General features: G+C 29.4%; 1 protein-coding gene across 1 annotated transcript; it reads left to right on the top strand.

Annotated features, from left to right (window-relative positions):
* Nucleotides 1–240: 240 nt before the first annotated feature.
* On the top strand, nucleotides 241–21,198 carry LOC129292330 (phospholipase A2-alpha). Its single transcript, XM_054929902.1, has 5 exons — nucleotides 241–246; nucleotides 15,571–15,855; nucleotides 15,982–16,024; nucleotides 16,133–16,258; nucleotides 20,811–21,198. The coding sequence occupies exons 1-5, from the start codon at nucleotides 241–243 to the stop codon at nucleotides 20,984–20,986; spliced, it is 636 nt and encodes a 211-aa protein (XP_054785877.1). The 3' UTR covers nucleotides 20,987–21,198.
* Nucleotides 21,199–21,548: the final 350 nt, after the last annotated feature.

Raw genomic sequence — 21,548 nt, 5'->3', positions numbered from 1 at the left:
TTTTCCAATTCAAATACAACCTCCTAGGATGAAATACACTCAAAATGACATAATTCTTCATGCTAATGCATTCAAAATAACATGAATCCTAGAGTTGGCAATATATATATATATATATATATATTATGTTTAGTTACACCAAATGCCAAGTATAGAGCTATTCACAATAGCTCCTTAATTCCTCAATAGTGTCCTCCTTTCCCTTGGCCCTAGCTGAGCTTTCATCTATAAAATGTAACAATGGGGGTAAGTCGAGGACTCAATAACCAAATAATCTAATCTATTCACAAGTATCAGAATAGCATATGAGTGTGTAAAGTGGCAAATAAAAAATTTATCGAATACTTATTACTCATACTATTATAATATAACAACTCATATAATACATTATCAACATTATGCATCTTATATCCTCCTTATTTCCTTCTACTAAATTTATAGGCTAACAACATAACAAAACTAAGTCTATGTGACTGTACTCACCTAAGCTCACCAATCATGAGAGGCAGCCTTAACCAAATTGCTTTCATCTATTATGGACCATAAATCTCCTTTTTTTTGAATATCTGGGGTGTCGTATATACAATCTATCACAAATAATACTAGGGCTTTCAAATAAGAAATAAACCACATATCGAGGCCTTGACAATGTCAGTATACCATATGGATTTCATACAATAACCCCAATAATTACAAGGTAAACTCCCACCCTCTCACAAAGATCATGCTCATGCCATTTCAGTCATACACATATTTCTCATTATAGATGATCATATAACATTTACTAACATTTCATATTCACATTTAATTCATAATTTGTATAAAAACACATAAAAAGGCTTTATGTATAGAGTAATAATTTAGTTAAAAACTAATTCTCACAATTTTTTCAAAACATCAACAAATTGTGCATGATTCAACTTTTCATAATAGAATGCATAAATAAAATTTTGCAAAACCATAACCAATCAAATACAAAAGTAAAAGAACTAGATTATCTAGTTACCTCAACCCTTTTGTCACAAAAAGGGTTATTGTAACAAATTAATCGCCCTTCAAGAGCCCACTTACTAAACAATGCACAATTAATACTTAATCTATAAGATTAAATACTAATCATCAATTATAACTCCAATTGAACCCCCTTTTCACTTAATTTTTAGGTAACCATTATACCCCTACTCCTTCTTTAACACAATTAACTCTTCCAACACATCCCATTAATTTCATTTATTACCCAAACACTTAGATAATATTACTTCTTTTCCTACAGTACTCTCAATCTTTTAAATTTCACTTAGGGTTTGTCCAAACCCTAACTAAAAATTTTAAATCACTATAAAATCCATAAACAAAGGATTAGAAGCTTGATTTAACTCCCCAACCCCATAACTAAGCTAATGGGCTTAGTCAAAATCTAAGGAGAAATGAAAATAACTCCCAACACTCCCTAAACTAATAAAAATTAGGCATATGAGAGGAAGAGAGGTAGATAGTAAGTTTACCTATAACATTCTAAAAATTAAACTCATAACAATCAAGTAATTAAGTATAAATAAGTAAGAATTATGTGGTATGTGGTCAGATAGGGCTAATGAGTGTTTTTGGTATGGTTTCAACCATAAAATAGGCTCTAAAGTGAAATTGGGTCACATGGGCATCAAAAGAGGTGGAAAATAAAGGAACAAGGCCTTTGTGCCACATGCCGTGGCACATAAGGCTAGAAGATGAGAGATAGCCTTTTCAGTACCACATGTTGTGGTACACAGTGCACTTTCAACAAAATTTAGACGTGAAACTTATGTAAAAAAAACCAAGGAAAAGAAAAGAGAAAAATGAGAGAAGGAGAAAGAGACTTAGAGCTCTACCAATGCTTCAATTTTAAAAAGGCTGAGGCATTTTGTAGCTACCAAACCCTAAGAGTAAACCTATTCTTCCTTCCCAGCCTATTTTTTTGAAATTTTTGGTTAGAGTTTGATAATGAGAGACCATTTTTGGTCTATATAGTTTATGAGTCTAAATCCATTGACTCAAATAGAGTTAATAGGAGTTATTTTGAGCATTTAAACTTATAAATAATGGGTTTTGAATTTTTGGTTGGTACATCTCATTAATGTCTGAAAATGGGCATTTAATTTGGACTTGTGAGGGTTGTTGAGACTTTAATGATGATAGAAATAATTAATGATGCAAATGAGAGTTATAGAGAGTTAAAATACTTAATGGGCAATTCTAATTGTGAGAAGTAAGGGCTTTGAGTATAACCCTCCCTTATAATCCATTAGATATAGGAAAGGATTAACTTAATCACCATCACAACATAACTAAATCAATAATCAAATACTTTATTTAAAAAGCTTGGGCCCAAAACTTGTTTTACAAAATCATCATGATCTTATTACATTAGAGTAATACACAACAGAAACAAATCACAAGCATTCATATAATTCATTGCATGCCTTAAAGTAAGGAAATAGGGTCAGGTTATGGTCCATGCACTGTGGAGTACACAACATGTGCTACGGTATGTGATATAGAGCCACGAGCTCTAACCTTCCTTGTGCTATGCACCATGATGTAATGTGCAATGCATTATGCTTATAATAGGAAATTAGTCACTTACCTTAAAATTAAACTAAAGCTAATCCTAATGTAATATAAAGCCAACCCTAGGTTATCTCCCAAGGAATGATTTCAAGTCTAATAAAAAGTTACCTAATACAATAAGTCACCTAAAGAGTTGTAATTTAGTTAGCTAATTGCCTAAATTAATTACCCAATATGCAAGTAATTGAAATGCTAATTAAAGTGAGTGAAATGAATTTCCCTTTTCACAAGAGTGGAACCTTAAAGATTAGTTGATTTTGAATTCATTTTCTTCTCTTGATTAGTCTAAGTTAAGCTTTTCTTTCCTCTTGACTAAAGCTGTCATGACTTAAGAAAATTATCCTAAGCCAATTAACCCAATTAGCTAACTTCCCTAGATTTTAGATTAAAGTTCCTAGTTCAATTAACCAATTGGTGAAGAAATTAGCCAAGTGATTCACTCAAAATCCTCCCTCAACAGCCACGGTCAAATAGTGAAATTAAGTAACTACAAAATTATGTCAAGCTACTCAACAACTTAAGCATTAACATCACAAGATTATGTAATATTAGCTCAAGTAATTCACTAAATAAAAAATACAATATCATGTACTAAACACTTAGTGGCTGAAATCACCATAGCTGTCTAAGGAAGAAAATAAATGAAAAAATCCTCTCTCTTTACATCAATATCAAATTTAAATTAGAATTTACAAGTTAAGATGATTATACCCTATATTGAGTAATCTAACCATCTAGTAAAAAAGAAAAAGGGATAGGAAACAAAAGAATTTAGCTAATTTGAAGCTTAAAACTCATCCTCCATCTTCATATCTCTAGGATTCCACTAAAGAAATTAACCAATCTTCATCATATTCAAGAACCCTAGTAATTGTTTGTGAAGGCCGAACTCCAAAGCTCTTAAATGATGGAAATAAGCTTCAATTCTTGTGAAAGTAAGAGAGTTGGGATGAGATTGAAGAGAGGAGAATCATGGTGTGAGTTTTATGGAGGTTTGGTGGCTAAAAATGGGAGATATGGTGTTGGAAAATAAAGAACACAAGAGAGAAAATGAAGAACACTATGAACAAGTGAGAGAAAGTGAAGGAGATGAAATGAAATAGATGGATGATCTGAATGTTAGTGAGAATGGCATGCTCTAAGGTGTTCCCCATCAGTTGAAGCCTAATCAAAAAAATAGAAAAAGAAAATAAAAATAAAATAGAAGCCTTGTCACACTTGCAAGGTAGCATCCTACTATTAGCTTGTAGATGATTTTAATGTGCGTGTAATTTTTCATGTGTCATCCACATTTTCAAGCTAATTTAATCCACTAAATAAGGTAAAAAAAATGTCCAAGCATTAGTCCTTTGACCTCAAGGAGTGTTGACTTTACTTGTCAATTGATGTATAAGTCACATGCCACCTATGTTACATAAATCACATAATTTAATTAAATAATATGTGACATAATAAAATCTAATTAATGTTTAGAATTAAATTTAAAATTAGAAGGGAGAGTTTATTTTTAGGTTACACAAAATTATATAAAAAATTTTACATAAAGGCAAACTAAAAACTATATCAAACTAGGATATTTAAGAAAATATTGACTTTTTATTTAATTACTGTTAAAATAAAATAAATTTCAAAAATCTAATTTGACCAGAAATTTTTTAAATTTTTTGTACATTTTCTCAAAATTTTGTTTTTTTGACCAAAATACCCTTAATGTAATAAACTTAGATACTTGGGCAATTTTTCAAATCTAATGCAACGTATGTACACTTTGGCTAATAAAACCTTAATAAATAGTCCTAGTTGACAAATAAAAGTGTGTATTAAATGTGTTCTATTAGTGCGCAAGCCTGTTTCTATAGCTATCATTTGACAACACAAATGATGACCTCTCAATATGTGTCATTTACACATACGATGTCCAATTGGAGTGATTCAAGTGCCTATACAAACATTATCTCATAACCTAACTAATAAGATAAGTTTGAAGATGATATAATGGTCCAATTAAAATTTAGACTATCAAATATAAAAAGTTACTTTTGTAAAAATTTAGCACTCCCAAGTGCACAAATCACACATTTTGTCTTATTAGACCATTCTAGGCTTTAAATCAAGTCCAAAAGAACTTATTATACCTTGATCACATTTCATCACATACATACACATATATCAAAATTTGGCTGTTCAATAGCCTATTTTCACATTTCAATAACTATTTACCACTTAACATAAATTAGCTTGCTTGACCACTTTCACTACAATATCACTACAAAATCACACCTTCATATATCCACAATATATACACAACTAAACCTTAGTCTTAGTTAATCATTTCACCATACCTTTCCATGAATAGGCTAAGATTCATGAATTCAATACAATTTTTCCATAATTCACAATTTAAACATTCATGCCAATCCTATAACATCTTATATACACAAATTCACATTACATTAGTTCATTACACAAAACACAGAGATTCCCATGGCCATGACACCACTATGCTGGTCCAAACTCTTTTTCCTTGCCTAGCTCACTGTTAAATCCTATAAAAATGTAACCATAGATGTGAGATAATAATCTCAGTAATAGAATAACTCTCTACTATCAATTATCATATGAAATTATAAGCAAGTATAGCATAATATACAAGTAAATGTAGCATATACATATGTTTCATTTCAAATCACAACATATCATTTTTCTTTTTGGTATATTGCCACAATACATGCAACTTGTATCACGGTGCATAGCACAGTGACAATCCTCACCACGAGCACATACTTTGCTCTAAAACATGGTCCTTCCACCCATATCTGTTCATTTAACATCCCAATAACACAAATCACCAAGCAATCATCCCACCCTCTAATCATTTTTTAATTACTAATCTACCTCTGGTTAATAGTTAATCACAGGATTAGAAAATCAAGATGTTACATTAAACATTTAGAAAATTAGAAAATTAGAGTTAGAAGTTTGTATCTAACAAAGTTGATAAATTTAGACTTGATTAATTATAGATTAATCATCCAAGAACCATAACTTTCTTAGAAAGCAAGCTTGAAAGCAAGTTATTAAAGGGTAACTCTTTAACCTCTCAAAGGTTTGAGGTAACTGAGGGAACCTTATATTAGATAGTTGTTTGTTAATTGACTTGTAATGTGAAATGGATTTGTTTGCATGCGTGATCAAAATTATGATTAGGAATATGTAATGAATTATATAAGTTTTATCAAATCTAAAATTGGTCCTAATTGTAAATTGAACTTTAAATATTTTTACCTTATAAGTTGTATTGAAATGAGGAGCTGTTTAGTTTATATGATGATTTTGACATGAAAAATGTGTATTAGAGGTTATGTAATGATTGCAATATCATGAATGTGATGATCGAGTTAAATGGATAGTGTTTGTAAAAATAATATTGATTCCTACTTAGATAGTGTAATATCATAAATTCAATGTGTTGATATTAAGTAATGAACTTGCGAAATAAATGAGCATGTTACATTGAATGATCATTTAGCAAGAGTTTGCCTTAGGAGAGGAGTAGAAAATCTATATGATAATTATGGCCGCCTTCCGGTGCAAACAAAGGCTAGGCCTTGTCCCACTTTTTTATCGAGGGACTCTTTATAGTTTATTGAGAGACAGTCTTATATTTTGTTGAGGGACTAGAACTTACCTATTTCTACTTGTTTATCAAGGAGGTTAACTTAGAGTATATGACACCTCAAAGATCCAAGAGTGGAGAAAACTATAGTTTAAGAGTGAGTACTATGATCTTTGGCTGGGTTACACCTCACAATTGGTAAACTTGAGTAGTCCAGTTACACAGACAGTGCTCTAATTGATATTATAGCTCATGGTTTCATTCGAATGATATAAGGAGGGCATAAGAAGGAATTGATCATGCATATAAGATGTCAAATGGTTATTAAGTTTGTGGTAAGTTGTGATAGTGAATGTCCTATTGTTGCATGGTAGTCTGTGTTGTGGCATTACGCATTGAGTTGATGAATTATGACATTATCACATGTTTAAGTGTATTATGGCAATATAATTTGTGTTTTGAAATAAGAAACATGAAAATAAGTGTATTGTGAAATTAAAATTTGTATTACGTATAATCTCATATTTTGAGCAATCAACTCCCTTTTATGTGTTTAAATCAATTGATATATAACTATATAGGATAAGTATACCTTAGTTAATGAGCAGCTAGACTTACCCCTCTTTTCAAATATTTTATAAGATCTAGCTCTAGTATAGAAAGGGAAAAGGCTCTAAAGGCTTAGGAATTTGAGTATTCCTATTGTAATGCCTCCTTACTTCATTTGTCTTGTGTAATGAATAAGTATATTGCCAATTAGATTATATTTTGCATACACTTGCACTTATTAAGGTTTATGATTTTTTTGAATGTATTTTAAGCCCCGAATTATTATATGTAAGTTGTTAATGTATTTTGATAGGATCAAAATACTAATGCAAGTGTAGGATATCAAAATACTTATGCAAGTGTAGGGATATTAATTTGATCATAACTATGAATGTTGATTGTAAAATATAATGCTAAAACCGCCCTCTACTGTTTTGATATTATAGGGGTTGAGGAATGAAAAATTTGATATAATTAGAATTACATTCGTGTAGTGTGTTGTACAAGCAGTCCTAAGTCCTTTGAGTATGCTCTAGTATTAGGAATAGCTTTTGGCATATGTGTGGGGTTTTAGACACCCTTGATTATGAAAAGTATAAAAAGTTATGAAAAAATGTTTAGGTGCCCATCTTCCATATATGACATAATTTAGAAGTAAACCCTGTGCCATTAGCTAGTTTATGAAAAGAGCTTTCTGTAAACATTTAGATCACTTCATTCAGATGTTGGGTTGCTATCAAATGATAGTAGAATTGTTGTCTGATATATGCAACACACCATAATGCATGGCACCTACGACATGGCTTATGGCACTATTAGAAATTATGTCCTAAGACCAATCATTGTATTATGAACATTATTATTCAATGAATTTCTCTTTTATTATCATATTAATTACATTTTTACTATGATAACTGTATCCTTAGATAAACTATAATGATTGTCCTAAATGTCTATTATTGGTCATCTATGAGAGATCATAGAGAAAACAAGATTAGTATGACTTTGACTAATTATAGAGATATAAATCAAAGTCGTAGGCACTTGAAAGGGTTCAAGGTGCTAGACTGACCCGTTATAAGAAAGTTACATGGTACAAGTCATAAGCTTATCTCATATGTAACTACATCCCTAAGCCCTTTAATCTAAGATCAATATGAATTCCTACATGATGACCACTGAACCTTAACTTAGTCAAAAGTTACCTTTGATTGGGTGATCATAAAGGTTATAATTGAGTTTGGTAATATTCATGTACAGAAATATGAGTGGTCAAAATGAAATTTATTTTTCACATTAATTGAGAGATATTATTGGGTTCCTCGATAAGTAAGACTGAAAAAATGTAAGGTAATACTACAATGGAAAAGGTTTTTTCATTATTATAATTAGTCTACTCAGAGACCGAAAAAGTAATGATCTCGTAAAGGATAATGACAATTTCATGTCTCACACTTGATCAAAATATCACATGATAAAGGAAATGTAACACGATTATATGATAGATTATATCATATCATCAATTCCCATATGAATTGGGTAGTTGCAGTGTCTTATTAGAGGCTACTTGTGACTTGTGGGCTAGTAACATAATTAGACTACTGTCAACTTTATATAGGCCTATAGGGTCGCATACAAGAATAGCCCAACTTGAGCTATAATGTTCAAGTTCATTAATTCTGAAATGTGTCAAGATTCAATGAATGTAATGCTTTATCTCGGGTGAACAAAATATATATATATATATATATATTTAAAAATTTATTTGATAAATATTTATATATATTTATATGAAATATAAAATTTAAAATATAATTATATATATATTGAAATATATATATATATATATATATATGTATGTATGTATGTATGTATGTTCATGTGTGTGTATGTATGATATATATATATATATATGGATATGATATATAAAATTCAAAATATAATATAAGATATATTTATATAAGATAAATTTAAATAAGATATGATATCATAAGTTTAATTTATGAGATAAATTAAGTTTTATTTTCACTTGCTCAAGATATTATTTTCAAAATAATTATGATTATTTTTAAAAATTCAAAAGAAAGGGGAAAAAACCTTAATCTATATATACTATAGAAAGGGGACGTGCTTTATAAGTTAATTAAGAGTCTCTTGACAGTAAAAATATTTGAGAGCCACAAAATACCCTATAAAGAGAAGGAGCATCTAACTAAGGCTAGAAGATACCAATAAAGGAAACTAATCACGCTGTCAACTCCTAATATCCAAACACTTGAAGGAAGCTTGAAAGTTCGACATCTAAAAAGTAATTTTTTATCCACCTCAAACTAAATAAGTTTGATCGGTCCGTGATCGTGCTCAGGGTTTTAAATTTTATTCTTCTACTGTGCCTCCCTAATCTAACAGGCATAGAAAGGGACAGCCACGGTGCATCGTCCTGTTTTTTTGCCCTTAATATTTTTCAACTATTTTTGAGTCTTTTCACTCCTATAAGATATCTCATGCTTCCAAAACAATATTTTATTTTAATTAGAAATTTGTTAAATGATCTTGAGTAATTTTAAATTATAAAAACTTGGAATTCCATTTTCTACAAGTTATAAATTTTGTAATCATTTCTGCATTATTCTCTCAATTACCTTGATTTTAGAGAGTAGGGTAGATTAGTGAGGGTAACCTTACTTATTTACCTAGAGATTTTACATTACCCAAGTGTATGGCTAGCTCAAATTGCCTCCCAAGAGCTTCAAAGATGAAGGCCTAGCAGAGAAATCCTCCACCTTCGTTACCCCTTCATTTCTTTCTTCTTTTCTCCTCCTATCTCAAACACACACAATTGTTGGATTAAATCAAATTTTTTGTGCATCCGCCATGATGCATGGTGCATTAGCCAAGATGAATGGCATAAAAAGGCTCGAAAATGTTTTGGGCTTCTCCTTATGCCTTGGTTTGCTTGAACTCTGATTTACCCCTCTTACAAGGTTGTCTAATGACCTAATAACCATATTAGTAGTCTAAAAACATCATCGATGCATTAATCACTTGATTTTATCAATTTACTCTTTTTTAACACTTAAAAACTCAAAGTTGAAATTAAGAATGTTATATATTGAGCACCCAATGTCAATATACTACTTCTTCATTTTAGAGATAGTGAAGTGTGCCTTATTAAGTTGTGTTTTAGCTAGATCATTCTCCTCTAGCTTTTGTACCATGAGAAACAAGTTTGTGATTTCTTCTTCCTCTTCACCCAAAGAGCTATCTCCCCATGTTGAAAATACATTCTTCTTTTCAGGCTTTTCTTTTTTCTTCTCTTTCTCTAATTTTTGATGCCATTAAGGATAATTCCATTTGATATATCCTGGCTTTTTGCACTTATAGCAAGTTAGAGGTTTTTTATGATCTCTCTTGTTGGTAGAGAACCATTTCTTTAAGTTCCTCTTTCTTCTATAAAACTTTCTAAAGCACTTGATTAACATTGCAAATTCTTCATTCTTGTCAGTCTTAGCTTCATATTTTTCTTCCACAGTTTTTAAAGCAATCCCCTCCTTCTTCTTATTCATATCTTCTTTATATTATTGAAAAGTAAATTCATGGTCTTCTAAACTTTCAAAGAGGGAAGAAACTAAATGCATTGAAACACATTGTGCTTCTATAATAGCAATAATCTTGGGTTTCCATTCAATAGGAAGATTTTTGAAAATCTTCCTCACTTCCTCTACTTGAGTGTGTTTTGTCTTAATTTATCACATGGTTGATGATATGAGTGAATATTATCTACATGTCCTTAATGGATTCTCTAGTTTTCATCTTGAATTTCTCATATCCATGTATGAGACTACTCTTCCATTCGTCCTTTACACTATTAGTACCTTTGTGAGCTTTCTTTAAAGCATTCCATATTTCCTTAGCTATTATGTAGTGACTAACATGGTAATATTCAGCACGATTGAAAGCACAAGCTATCGTTAGCTTTGCTGGGCATTAAGATTGACTAGCCGCTTGTCTTATTCACTTCATTCTTCTTTTCTCTTTTCTCTCGTTGGGCCATCATCTTTGATAGTCATAAGGATGTAAGGAACCTTAGTGACTGTATCTAGCATCTCAATGTTTAAAGCTTCTAGATACATTATCATTTGACTCTTCCATAAGAGAAAATGTTTCCCTTTTGAACACTAGTTGTTTGGAGATAGAGAGTCCTTCACCAAAATTGTCATCTACAAAAGTTGCCATTAGTACGATCTTTGAACTCATATGGTTAAATCACATTTGAACAACTTGGCTTTGATACCAATTGTAAAATTATCCAAGAGGCGGTAAATTGGACTTGATAAAAATTTGACAAATAATGCAAAAATAAAATAGATAAGTTAAGAATGATATCACTAAAGTATGCTAAGAGAAGGGAAAAGAAGTGTGCACAAGTATTTATCCTAGTTTTGCTGCAATCATTAAACCTATATCCAGTCCCTAAGTCATACTTGAGATTTTATTCACTTACTCTAGCAAGATTTATTCGGACTCTTGGTTGCCTTAGTTCAATCTTAGACTATACTTCTAATTCACTCTCCATTACAAAGGTAATGAATAAACCCTCTTAAGCCCCCCGCGCTTAAGATGTCTGTTTCAATTAGTGAAAACAAGAATAAATAGAGTATATTCAAGAATGAATAACTATTATTAAAAACCCTCTATAAGTGGATATACAATCAATGAAGTTCAAATACAATGAATATGATCACAGAAGGTTGGTTAGAAATTGAATGCGTAAATTCATGCAATAACTCTTTTATTTCCATTTTCATAAATGTGTCTATTTATAGTTGGAGATGAACAATGATTCATTAGACATATTTAATTAGCTATTAAAATCATCTTCATCTTTCCACTTGAGCTTCTCTGAAAATGAGGTGATGGCATAGTGCTTTTCAATAGAGTTGAGTACTCACGGCAAGTAAGGAAAGTAACAACTATATACATTTAATGCTCCAACAAAAGATAGGTAGGTTAATACTGGTAGAGCCAAATGCAATACAGATATAAATAAAAATGTAAGAATTGATAAGTGTTGAATCTTATCTAAGGTCATGTTTAAAATGTATCTAGATAGGTAATAATGTTAACACAATACTTTAAAATTAAAATAATAATAAATATATGAGATTTGAACCTCAAAAATTTTGAAACATAGAATAGGGCACAAATCTTCATGTTAGTACTAGTATAGGTAACCTTAGTATTGATATAAACAATAAATATTTTGTAGATAAGTGCTATGTTTAATCTGTGCATAAATGAATAGTCTTAGAATAAGGATAGAGTAAAATAAGGAATAGTACTAGTGTAGATATGTTTGTACACATATAAGAAACAACATGAGTCAAGAAACAATATTGGTATAAAGGATAACTAAGGGAATAAAGGCCTTAGTTTCAATATAGTTGAAATAGTAACCACTATAAGGACAAAATGAGAATCAATGAAGTAGTACCGATATAAGTGATAATCAAAGGGTATAGAGAGTTAAGTACCAGTATTAATAGAAAAAAAAAATTTCCACTTGTAGAAAAATTTTAGTGTTCTAAAACAACTAAGAATGAGAGATTAAATCCAATTGAAATACTTCACAAGGGACAAGATTTGTGGTGAAATAAACCTTAAAACATTTTAAGCAAAGTCAAATACTTCTCCCATAGAAAAATACAAGAAATCAGGGCTTAGAATTTAAAAGAATTTATATTTATGCCGGCATAAGCAAGGTCATATACATATAAAGACTTAGAAGGAATAGGAGTTAGAAATTAATACATATAAGTCCAGTTACTCCTTAATTTCCTTAATTCTAGTATTAATTTTTTTGTTAAATAAAATCTTCTCTATTTTGTAATCATCAAAACCATAGTTAAAGATTTACCTCACCACTATTGAGAAATAATTTGTGATATTGATTGCACTAAGATTGTTGGGATTGTGATTGTATGAATTTGCAATGGGAATATTATGTAATAATTGATAATACTAACTTGTATAAAAATGGTACTACTGGGATATGATTTTTATAATGACATGTGGTGAGAACGAAATAAATGATGAGGCCATAAAGGTTTTTAGGGGTGATTTTTTAGGAATAAGGCTAACCTGTGATCACACTTTCACCCCTATATAGAGCTTATTGGGTGGTACTTTCATGCCCGAGCTACCTCAGTCCTTGAACTGGATCCTAAACAAGCTCAGTACCTGTTATGTCACCATCTCTAAGTCCACGAACTTAACCAAATGAACAAGGAGGAGATAAGGTAGATTGATAACTATAATTATGAAATCAAAGAGTATATGCTATGTTATAATTGCTATGACTAATACTGGTAAATTCGTTTGCTCATACACAATTAGTTACATGTTTGGTCATTGTTGGGTATAACTGTGTTGTATATATGCTTGATTGACTTTGTACATAAATATTGGTTTTATGACCATTTGCTTTTAGGCTAAACTTGGCTTTTTAGGAAAAACCACAAGATGGGTGATTGACTAGTTGTGGATACTCCACAACTTAAAATGTGGTTATTGAGGCATTTTGTCTCACCTCTTCTCATGTTTCCAAGTAACATTAGTGGAGCTATGAGAAAGGAACAAACTCAAGAAACTAGACTTCCTAAAAAGTATGGCTCAAGAGTTGAGATATCTCTGCTACCATACTTAGACCTTGTATTCTTTTAGTTTTCTTTACTTAGATTTATGTCTATTATTTCACATTTGAGACATTCTTAGCCTCCAAGCCTTGTAGTGAGGAGATTGGGAGAATGAGAGAGAGCTCTCAAAAAGACCAATTAATTCAAGTTAAATCATAAATGTCAAATTTCATAAATTTACAATTCAATCTCTCAATTTTGCAATTGCATTGTGATGAATTTGTAACTTGTATTCCAAATTATAAAATAAAAAATAAATTTTTAAAATTTTTCAATTATGTTAAAATTTAAAAAATAAATTAAAAATTCATCACAATGCAGTTGCAAAATTAAGAGATTGAGTTGTAACTTTCTAAAGTTTGGTACTTAGGTCCTAACTTTAATTAATTAATCCTTTTGAGATATCTTTGTCATTCTCTTTAGGAGATTTATGTATATTAATGTTGCACTATGGCTTGATGCATGATAATTTATTAGTTTAAAACTAGAGATTTGCCTAGGTTGCTTGCAAGAGTTGGCTGAGCTTACATGGATTTGCATTAGTTAACTATACTGGTAGTACATGTTGGATTACTTGATAGTAGGGCTGTGCAAAAGTCCTTTGATCCTATCTGACCCAGTCTAATCCAAGATGGTCTAGTTCTATTGGTTCATATAAACATTGGTTCTTCATCGTCAAAAAGACTAAAAAGACTAGACTATTATTTTGAGTTGGACTGGACAAGAGATTGGGCATTTGGACCACTTAGTCAAATCCTATCCTATTAATTTATTTAATATAATTATAATTAATTTATTTTTGACAAATGTTTTAAGTGTAATTAATGCTAAGGAGATGATTGCGTGAATATTTATTGAGTTTGTTTCTAAATTATTATTGTTATGTAGTATTGTTGAAGTTTGTTGAGTATTGTTTTTCTTGAAGTTATAAATTTAAATCATTTAGATTGTAACTAAAATATTTTTTTCTTATTGTTGGAAATTATTATAGATTTATTATGATTATAAATATTTTTATTATTTTGATTAAGTTTATTAGGTTGAAATAGATTATTGCTTCTCACAGAGAAAAAACAAAAAAAAAACTAAGTGAATACTGAACTAACAGGACCAGTCTCTCAATCCTTGGATTAAATTCAATCTTATTAATCTTCAGGTTATCACTAAATAAGATTGAACTATGGGTTGCCTAATCAAATCTTTTTCATGAAAAAGACTAAATTTTATATTAGGTCAAAATTTAATACTATTCAGTCTTTTATACGACCCTACTGATAGGTTCTATATATGTGAATGTTTGTCTAATGGATGTGTGATACTTTCCTACTATATGTGGTAGATTCTATAGTAGACGTGGACCAATTTGGTTGTTTTAAACGGATGGTTTAAGCCTTTTTTTTTTTTTTTTTACACTCATGGGACTAGTGTGTTTTTAACTCTTTTTAAGCATTTATTATATTTGGGTCACATTGCACTATTTTAAAAATATTAGAAGGGCATTGCTCATTTTTGTAATTAAGTATACTAATTACTTGTCCTAAAATATTTCGAGTATATAAATGTGGTTTTTATTACCCTTTGTTTTAATTTACTAAGTTATATGATTCTAACATTGAATATATTTTCAATGGATTTTCATATTTTACAAATCATATGCTTATATTTTTTATCTATATTTTCAATGGATTTTCATATTTCACAAAATCATATGCTTATATTGTTGATCTACATTTTCAATGGATTTTCATATTTTATAACATTATCGTAAAGCATATCTTTCTACCATTTTTAATTGAACGTATTTGTTTATTGAAGATAGGGAGATACGTACATTATAATCAATAATTGTTCATTATATCCAATGAGTTTTTCACTGAATCCACTAACTGAGCTTTTGAAGTCGTTAGTTATTAATTATTAATTATTAATTTCTTATATAAAAAAATTGTGGTGTGATAAATGTTATAAACCAATGACGATGAAAACTAGAATTTTTTATATAAGATAATGCTGAATAATAGAAACAATCACGAGTTTGACCCCAAAAAAAAATAAAAGAAAAAGAAAAAGAAACAATCACGAGTCACTACAAAACAAAACCAGCCTCAATTCTCTGTTCTGACTTCTGAGCTTCGTGCCCCTCCTTGTGTGACTCTGAACACTTTCCCACAATCTGATCTCTCTCTTCTGTTCGTCATTTTCTCCTATAAATTAGAGCCTTTAAGCAAAACCAATAAGCTTCTCAACTTCGAAATTAATCTCACAAAAATGCTCAAATCCATGAAATCTCTTCTATTCTCTCTCACATTCATCCTCAGTTTCTTCTCCATCCCCTCATTTGCCCTTAACATCGGAGCTGAAACCACCGGAATCGCCGCCGTCTCTGTGGTTAGCTACTTCTTAATCCGTTCTTCATCCACAAACAAGCACATACATTCAGATTCAACACAAGAAAATCGATTCTTCTAATTCGTTCTCTTCTGGTTATTTTTCTTTCCTTTGATTGATATGCAGAGCAAGGAATGCAGCAGAACCTGTGAATCAAGCTTCTGTTCTGGTACGTACATTCACGCTTATATTCACCAATTTTGATTTCTTCTTTTGCTTGATTTTTGGTGATTAAGCTTAAATTGATTTTAATTGCTGTTTCTCTCAATGATAATAGTACCTCCATTACTGAGATATGGCAAGTATTGTGGGCTTCTGTACAGTGGATGTCCTGGAGAAGCTCCTTGTGACGGACTTGATGCTTGTTGTATGAAGCACGATCAATGTGTGCAAGCCAAAAACAGTACGTTTCATTCGACCATTTCTTAACACCCTTTTATATTACTCTGCTTGCTTTCCAGATTCTGATAGATTAACGAGTTAGTTCATCGGATCTGATACCTTCTTAACGATTTGGATTTTGTAGTATCTTGTTCAATTCAATTGAACTTGAAACAATCTCGTAATTTAATTGAAAACAAATTTTGTGCGTCTATTTTGATTTTGTGACTGTTTTGGTATCACAGTCGAGGAATGTAATCTTTAGTATATTGGACTGAAAACTGTGAAAGTGGCTTTAATTATAGGTATTGATCCCTGTGCTCAGAAATTAACTGTTCTGGAAACAAATGCTATTTTTGGTCCTAAGGCTTTGATATTCAGATTGGAGAAGATGATAATAGAGAGAGATTAATTAATAAGTATCAGCGTAAGCTACTGGTGTCGGTGGTGTGTCTTAATCAAGCCAACGAAATCTTTTTTCAATATCAAGTCTTGAATAGAAAGGAACTAGCGCTGGTAGTAGTTAGGTGATAAGACATTTTGATTGATACATTTGTAGTAGTGATAGGAAATTTTGATTGATTTAGTCTGTTAGTCTTGTTTTGATAGTAAATGTGAAAATTGAAGTTTTCCAATTAAATTCTATTTCGATTAAGCTGTAAAAATATTTAAAAAATTTTTGAGCAAGCTTTTAATATTTTAAAATTAATAAAAGTGTATTGATACCTATTAATTTTATAAAAAAAGTCAGCATTCCTTAATCCATAAAAATATAATGATGTTGGTAACATTGTTAAGGATAGAACTTAACTAATGATGGATGGTCAATGTCTTTTATGAAATTATTGAATACCCCAAACATCATTATTGATTTAGGAACATCAACAACTCTTGGAGAAAAAAAAAAACAGTTTTTAGTATTTTTACACTTTAATTCTAAATTCTTCCATCACACGGTAGTCTTTTGTTTAAAAAATTCAGCACATTGAAAGATTAGTGGACATACGGCATCAGCTAGAACCATCAGCTGATGATGACATGCAGGGGCGGACCTAGGTAGGGTATAGGCCCAACTCCCAGATTTTTTTAAAAAATTTTTTTATCAAATTGTAGGATGATTTTCTATAAAAAAAAAAAATTGTTATTTTGATTCCTCAACTTTCATTTTTATCATATTTTTACTGTGTATTTCTTACTCCTTAATTCTATGCAGGTATACATTCATCACTTTCTAGTCCTTACAATTATTCATGTATTGCCTTTTCACTTGTGGAGTAAAGCGATAGGTATTTTTTTATCTTATTTATAAGTTAAAACATTAAATTTTTATCATAAATTTTTTCTTTTATCATCTATTAAATATTAAAGAGATAAACTATATATATCATTAAAGTATATATATTTAATAGAGTCAAAATTAAAAATTTATTAAAATTTTAAACAAAGTTAATAAATTTTAATATTTTATTAATTTCAATAAAATATGTTAAAAATGATTTATAAATAAAACTAAAAAAATTTTTATAAGCAATAGTAGATAAAACATAAATATACTTTTAGTTTCTTTTAAATTTTATAAAGTGAGTTTTTTATATACTTTGGAAAACTCTTTTCTTATTTTTAAGTCTTATATAAATGATTTATTATCATATAAATTTTCTTAGTTCCATTGTAAAATCATTTTTAATTATTAATAAAAATTAAATAACTTAATCTATATATAGTTTTATATTACAAAATTCCCCCCTCCCCCCCCCCCCCAACCTTACTGGTGTGGTTCCGCCCCTAATGATACGGTTATGTAATGCGAACCTTTTCACTCTCTTTTTTTTTTTTTTTTTGGGCCAAAGAGACATTAGGAACCTTTAAATTGATACCGTTTTGTCTAACTTCTCAGAAATCAAACGGCTCAACCATAAAAGTTTAACTCAATTTTTTAATTTTGTGAAAATAAACAAAAATGATCAAATTTTGAGGTTTTAAGCATGCATTTGTATTCATAATTCATGTCACATATCAATATGATTTAACCCAGCAAGATCATTGCACTAAAAACAATATTCGAGGGATCAATTTTCTTTTTTAAGAAAATCATCTTCTCATGACTAAATTAAAAAGAAAAGGGTCTTCTATCAAGGAAAAAAAAAGAAAGAAGAAAAACAAAAGAAAAATGTCTTTTAAGTTTAAGTCACTAATCACCTCTAGAAATATTGACTAGATTCTGATTTTGGCCTATTGCTGCTCCCCTCAATGCTTAAATTTTTAGGTACACATTTTTTTCATACCTGCCTAATTTTTGTTATCATTTATTATGCTTGGTTCGAGTTTGGTCATATCTTGAATAGGAACATTGCTCAACATAGTGTCTTAGCTGTGAGGAAAGAGATTTTGTGCCCTTTATTTGGCTGGCTTTAAAATGCAGCTTTCGATAAAAATAGAAAAGATGGTATATGAGTAAGTCACAGTATCCCCAGTATCCATCCCAGTCCTTTGGGGAGAACAAGAATTAAGTCCAGAAAAAATAAATTAATGACAAATAAGTTTTAATATTTTTTTGAAAAAATAAATTACAAATATCAATTTAAATAATTATAAATTCAAAAATATTAATTATAAATAAGATATTTAAATTATAAATGTAATTCTCATTTTTTCATTAGTTTCTTATTGAAAAAATGACAATAAAATTTTTTTAAAATTATATAAATGATATTTTGATCTCTTAAAGTGTTATAATTTTTCTAAAATCTCTAGAGACTTTTCTATTATTAAAACATTAATATAAATGATCAAATTGACTTTAGTTTAGAATTTCAAATGCGGACTTGCGAATTGCTATTGCGTTCTTGCAATTTCAAAAAAAAAATTGTAAATCTTAAAACAAAACTTATAAATGGCAATTAGTATTTGCAACACTTGAGGAATATAGGATTTCAAATATGAACTTATAAATTGCTATTGAATTCTTGCGATTTCAAGAAGAAATGTTGTGAATTTTAGAATAAATCTTATGAATGGCAATTGATATTTGCAACATTTGAAGAATATCGAGATTTCAAATGTGAACTTGCGAATTGCTGTTAAATTCTTACGATGTTAAAAAAATTGTAAATCTTAAAACAAAACTTATAAATGACAATTAATATTTGAACTAAAGACAATTTAATCATTTATATTAATTTATTAATCACAAAAAAGTCCTTAAAGACTTTATTGGTATTATGGTATTTTGAAGGGTCAAATGTCATTTATATAATTCGAAGAGATTTTATTATTATTTTTTCTTTTTTATTTGCAATTATTTAAATTAATATTTACAATTTATTTTTCATAAAATTGTATCCCATACCTAATTGTCATTGATTTTATCTTTCAAGATTTTTTTAAATTTTTTAATGGAATAATCTTTCTAGATTTTACTATTATTTTCCCTGTCAAAATATATAGCGTACTTTTGTTTGACCATACTGTCTTCATTTCTTTTCTTAATTAAGTACCAATTGCCCATTAATGTCCCTAACATCCGTCCCAATTCCTGTTGTTCTCATATACGTTTGTCATTCCCCCCCCCCCCCTTCCCAATTTAGGTAAAAATGAGTAAAGGATGAAGGAATTAAAAAAAAATGGCTTGATTTTTATATAACTTACAAAAGCATAATGATTAAAAAAATCCCTCTTGTTTCATTGTCTCAAAGATCTTTGTTTGTTTTCTTTTGTCTAACAACAGATATGGAGGTAATATGCTATATAATTAAGAAAATAATATCACTTGTTTTCAATCAAACCCACTGAAATATAGTAAAATTTCAATTCGTTTATATTTAGGTGAAGATAGATAGAAAACTTGAGTTTAATGCCATTATCATAGCTAATTTGTTACCATCTTCTTTCCCTGGACATTAAAATTTGAAGACTTTATGACATTAACAAATACTCTCTCCAATCCTTATTATAAGGCACCTTTAATCACTTCATCAAAACCAAGAAGAAGTGATTAATGCACTAACTTTGTGTCTGAAAAAAGAAAAAGGTAAACTTTCAATTTTACTCATTTAAATAAAAAATTCAAATCTGCATTACATTATTATAATTAATAAGTTGGAATATGAGTGGTATTAAAAAAATGTAATTAATATTTCACCAAGTGTCTTAGATTAAAGATCATCAATTTCTTATAAAAAGTGCCTTATACTGGCTCCAGTCTCTATTATAAGATGTTTTTTAGAAAAATTATTTGATCCTTAATATAAGGCACTTAACGGGATATTAATTTAAATTTTTTCAATATTACTCTTATATATATCATTAATTATGAGAGAAAATATAATGTAAATTTGATTTTTTTTTCATTTAAGTAGGACTAAAATTGAAAGTTTGCTATATTTTTTTAAAAAAAATTAATAATTTAATCACTTCTACTTGGTTTCAATTAGATAATTAGAGATAACTTAAAATAAGGATTGAAAAGGGTATTAAGTATGGGAAGGAGTACACATGAAAAAATGTTGAAGACTTGATGACAAGGTTTTAGAAGTAAGAAAGCTAAAATCTATTGGTGTGGGTATGGAATGCAGATGACTACTTAAGTCAAGAGTGCAGCCAGGCATTCATAAATTGTATGGAGAGATTTAGAAAGAATGGTGGAGCTACATTCAAAGGAAACCAATGCAATGTTGATGATGTTATTCGAGTTATCAAGCTTGTCATGGAAGCTGCTCTCGTGGCTGGAAGAGTTCTCCACAAGCCTTGATTATCTTATTCTTCTTCTCATCATTTCATCTATTTTTACATTGACAAGAAGGAACAAGCCACTTTCATATTTCATTAGTTCAAAGTGAATTTATCAAAGGTTAATTTGACAAAAATTAATTTAATAAAAATTAATTATTGTAATGAAATTTATGTTTAATTAAATACATCCTTTGAGAAGCTAGCTTGATAAATTGCAAATTGTTTAGATTATACATAGTGAAATATACTTTTAAATATATAATTATAAAATAACATTGATTTGTAATTTTTTATGTAAACACAATATATTAGAAATGTTTGAAGAATATGTGATAACAATAATAGATTAGTTAAATGTTTGTAAAAATAAATAAGAGATGATAAAAACATTAACAAGTTTTACATTGAATTTTTTAAAAAATATATGAAATAAAATAAAAATTTTCTTCTAAAAGAATTTTTATTTTACAATATTGAGTATCTAATTTTAACTGCAATTTAATTTGTTAAATAATAAGTAGTACTAGAAAATGTCCAAATAACACGTGTGAAGTAGTAATCTATATTCATTTTTTGGAGTC

Source organism: Prosopis cineraria, unplaced genomic scaffold (genome assembly GCF_029017545.1).
Source record: "Prosopis cineraria cultivar Desert tree isolate PC_DT_omini unplaced genomic scaffold, ASM2901754v1 PC14, whole genome shotgun sequence".
NCBI lineage: Eukaryota > Viridiplantae > Streptophyta > Magnoliopsida > Fabales > Fabaceae > Prosopis > Prosopis cineraria.
This window is presented reverse-complemented; position numbering and strand designations above follow the sequence as displayed.

What these genes read in the sequence shown, in the direction of transcription:
- LOC129292330 (XM_054929902.1), top strand. An exon ending in GAATCGCCGCCGTCTCTGTG is followed by an intron (nt 15,856 to 15,981) that starts GTTAGCTACTTC and finishes ATTGATATGCAG; the next exon opens with AGCAAGGAATGCAGCAGAAC. An exon ending in ATGTGTGCAAGCCAAAAACA is followed by an intron (nt 16,259 to 20,810) that starts GTACGTTTCATT and finishes TATGGAATGCAG; the next exon opens with ATGACTACTTAAGTCAAGAG.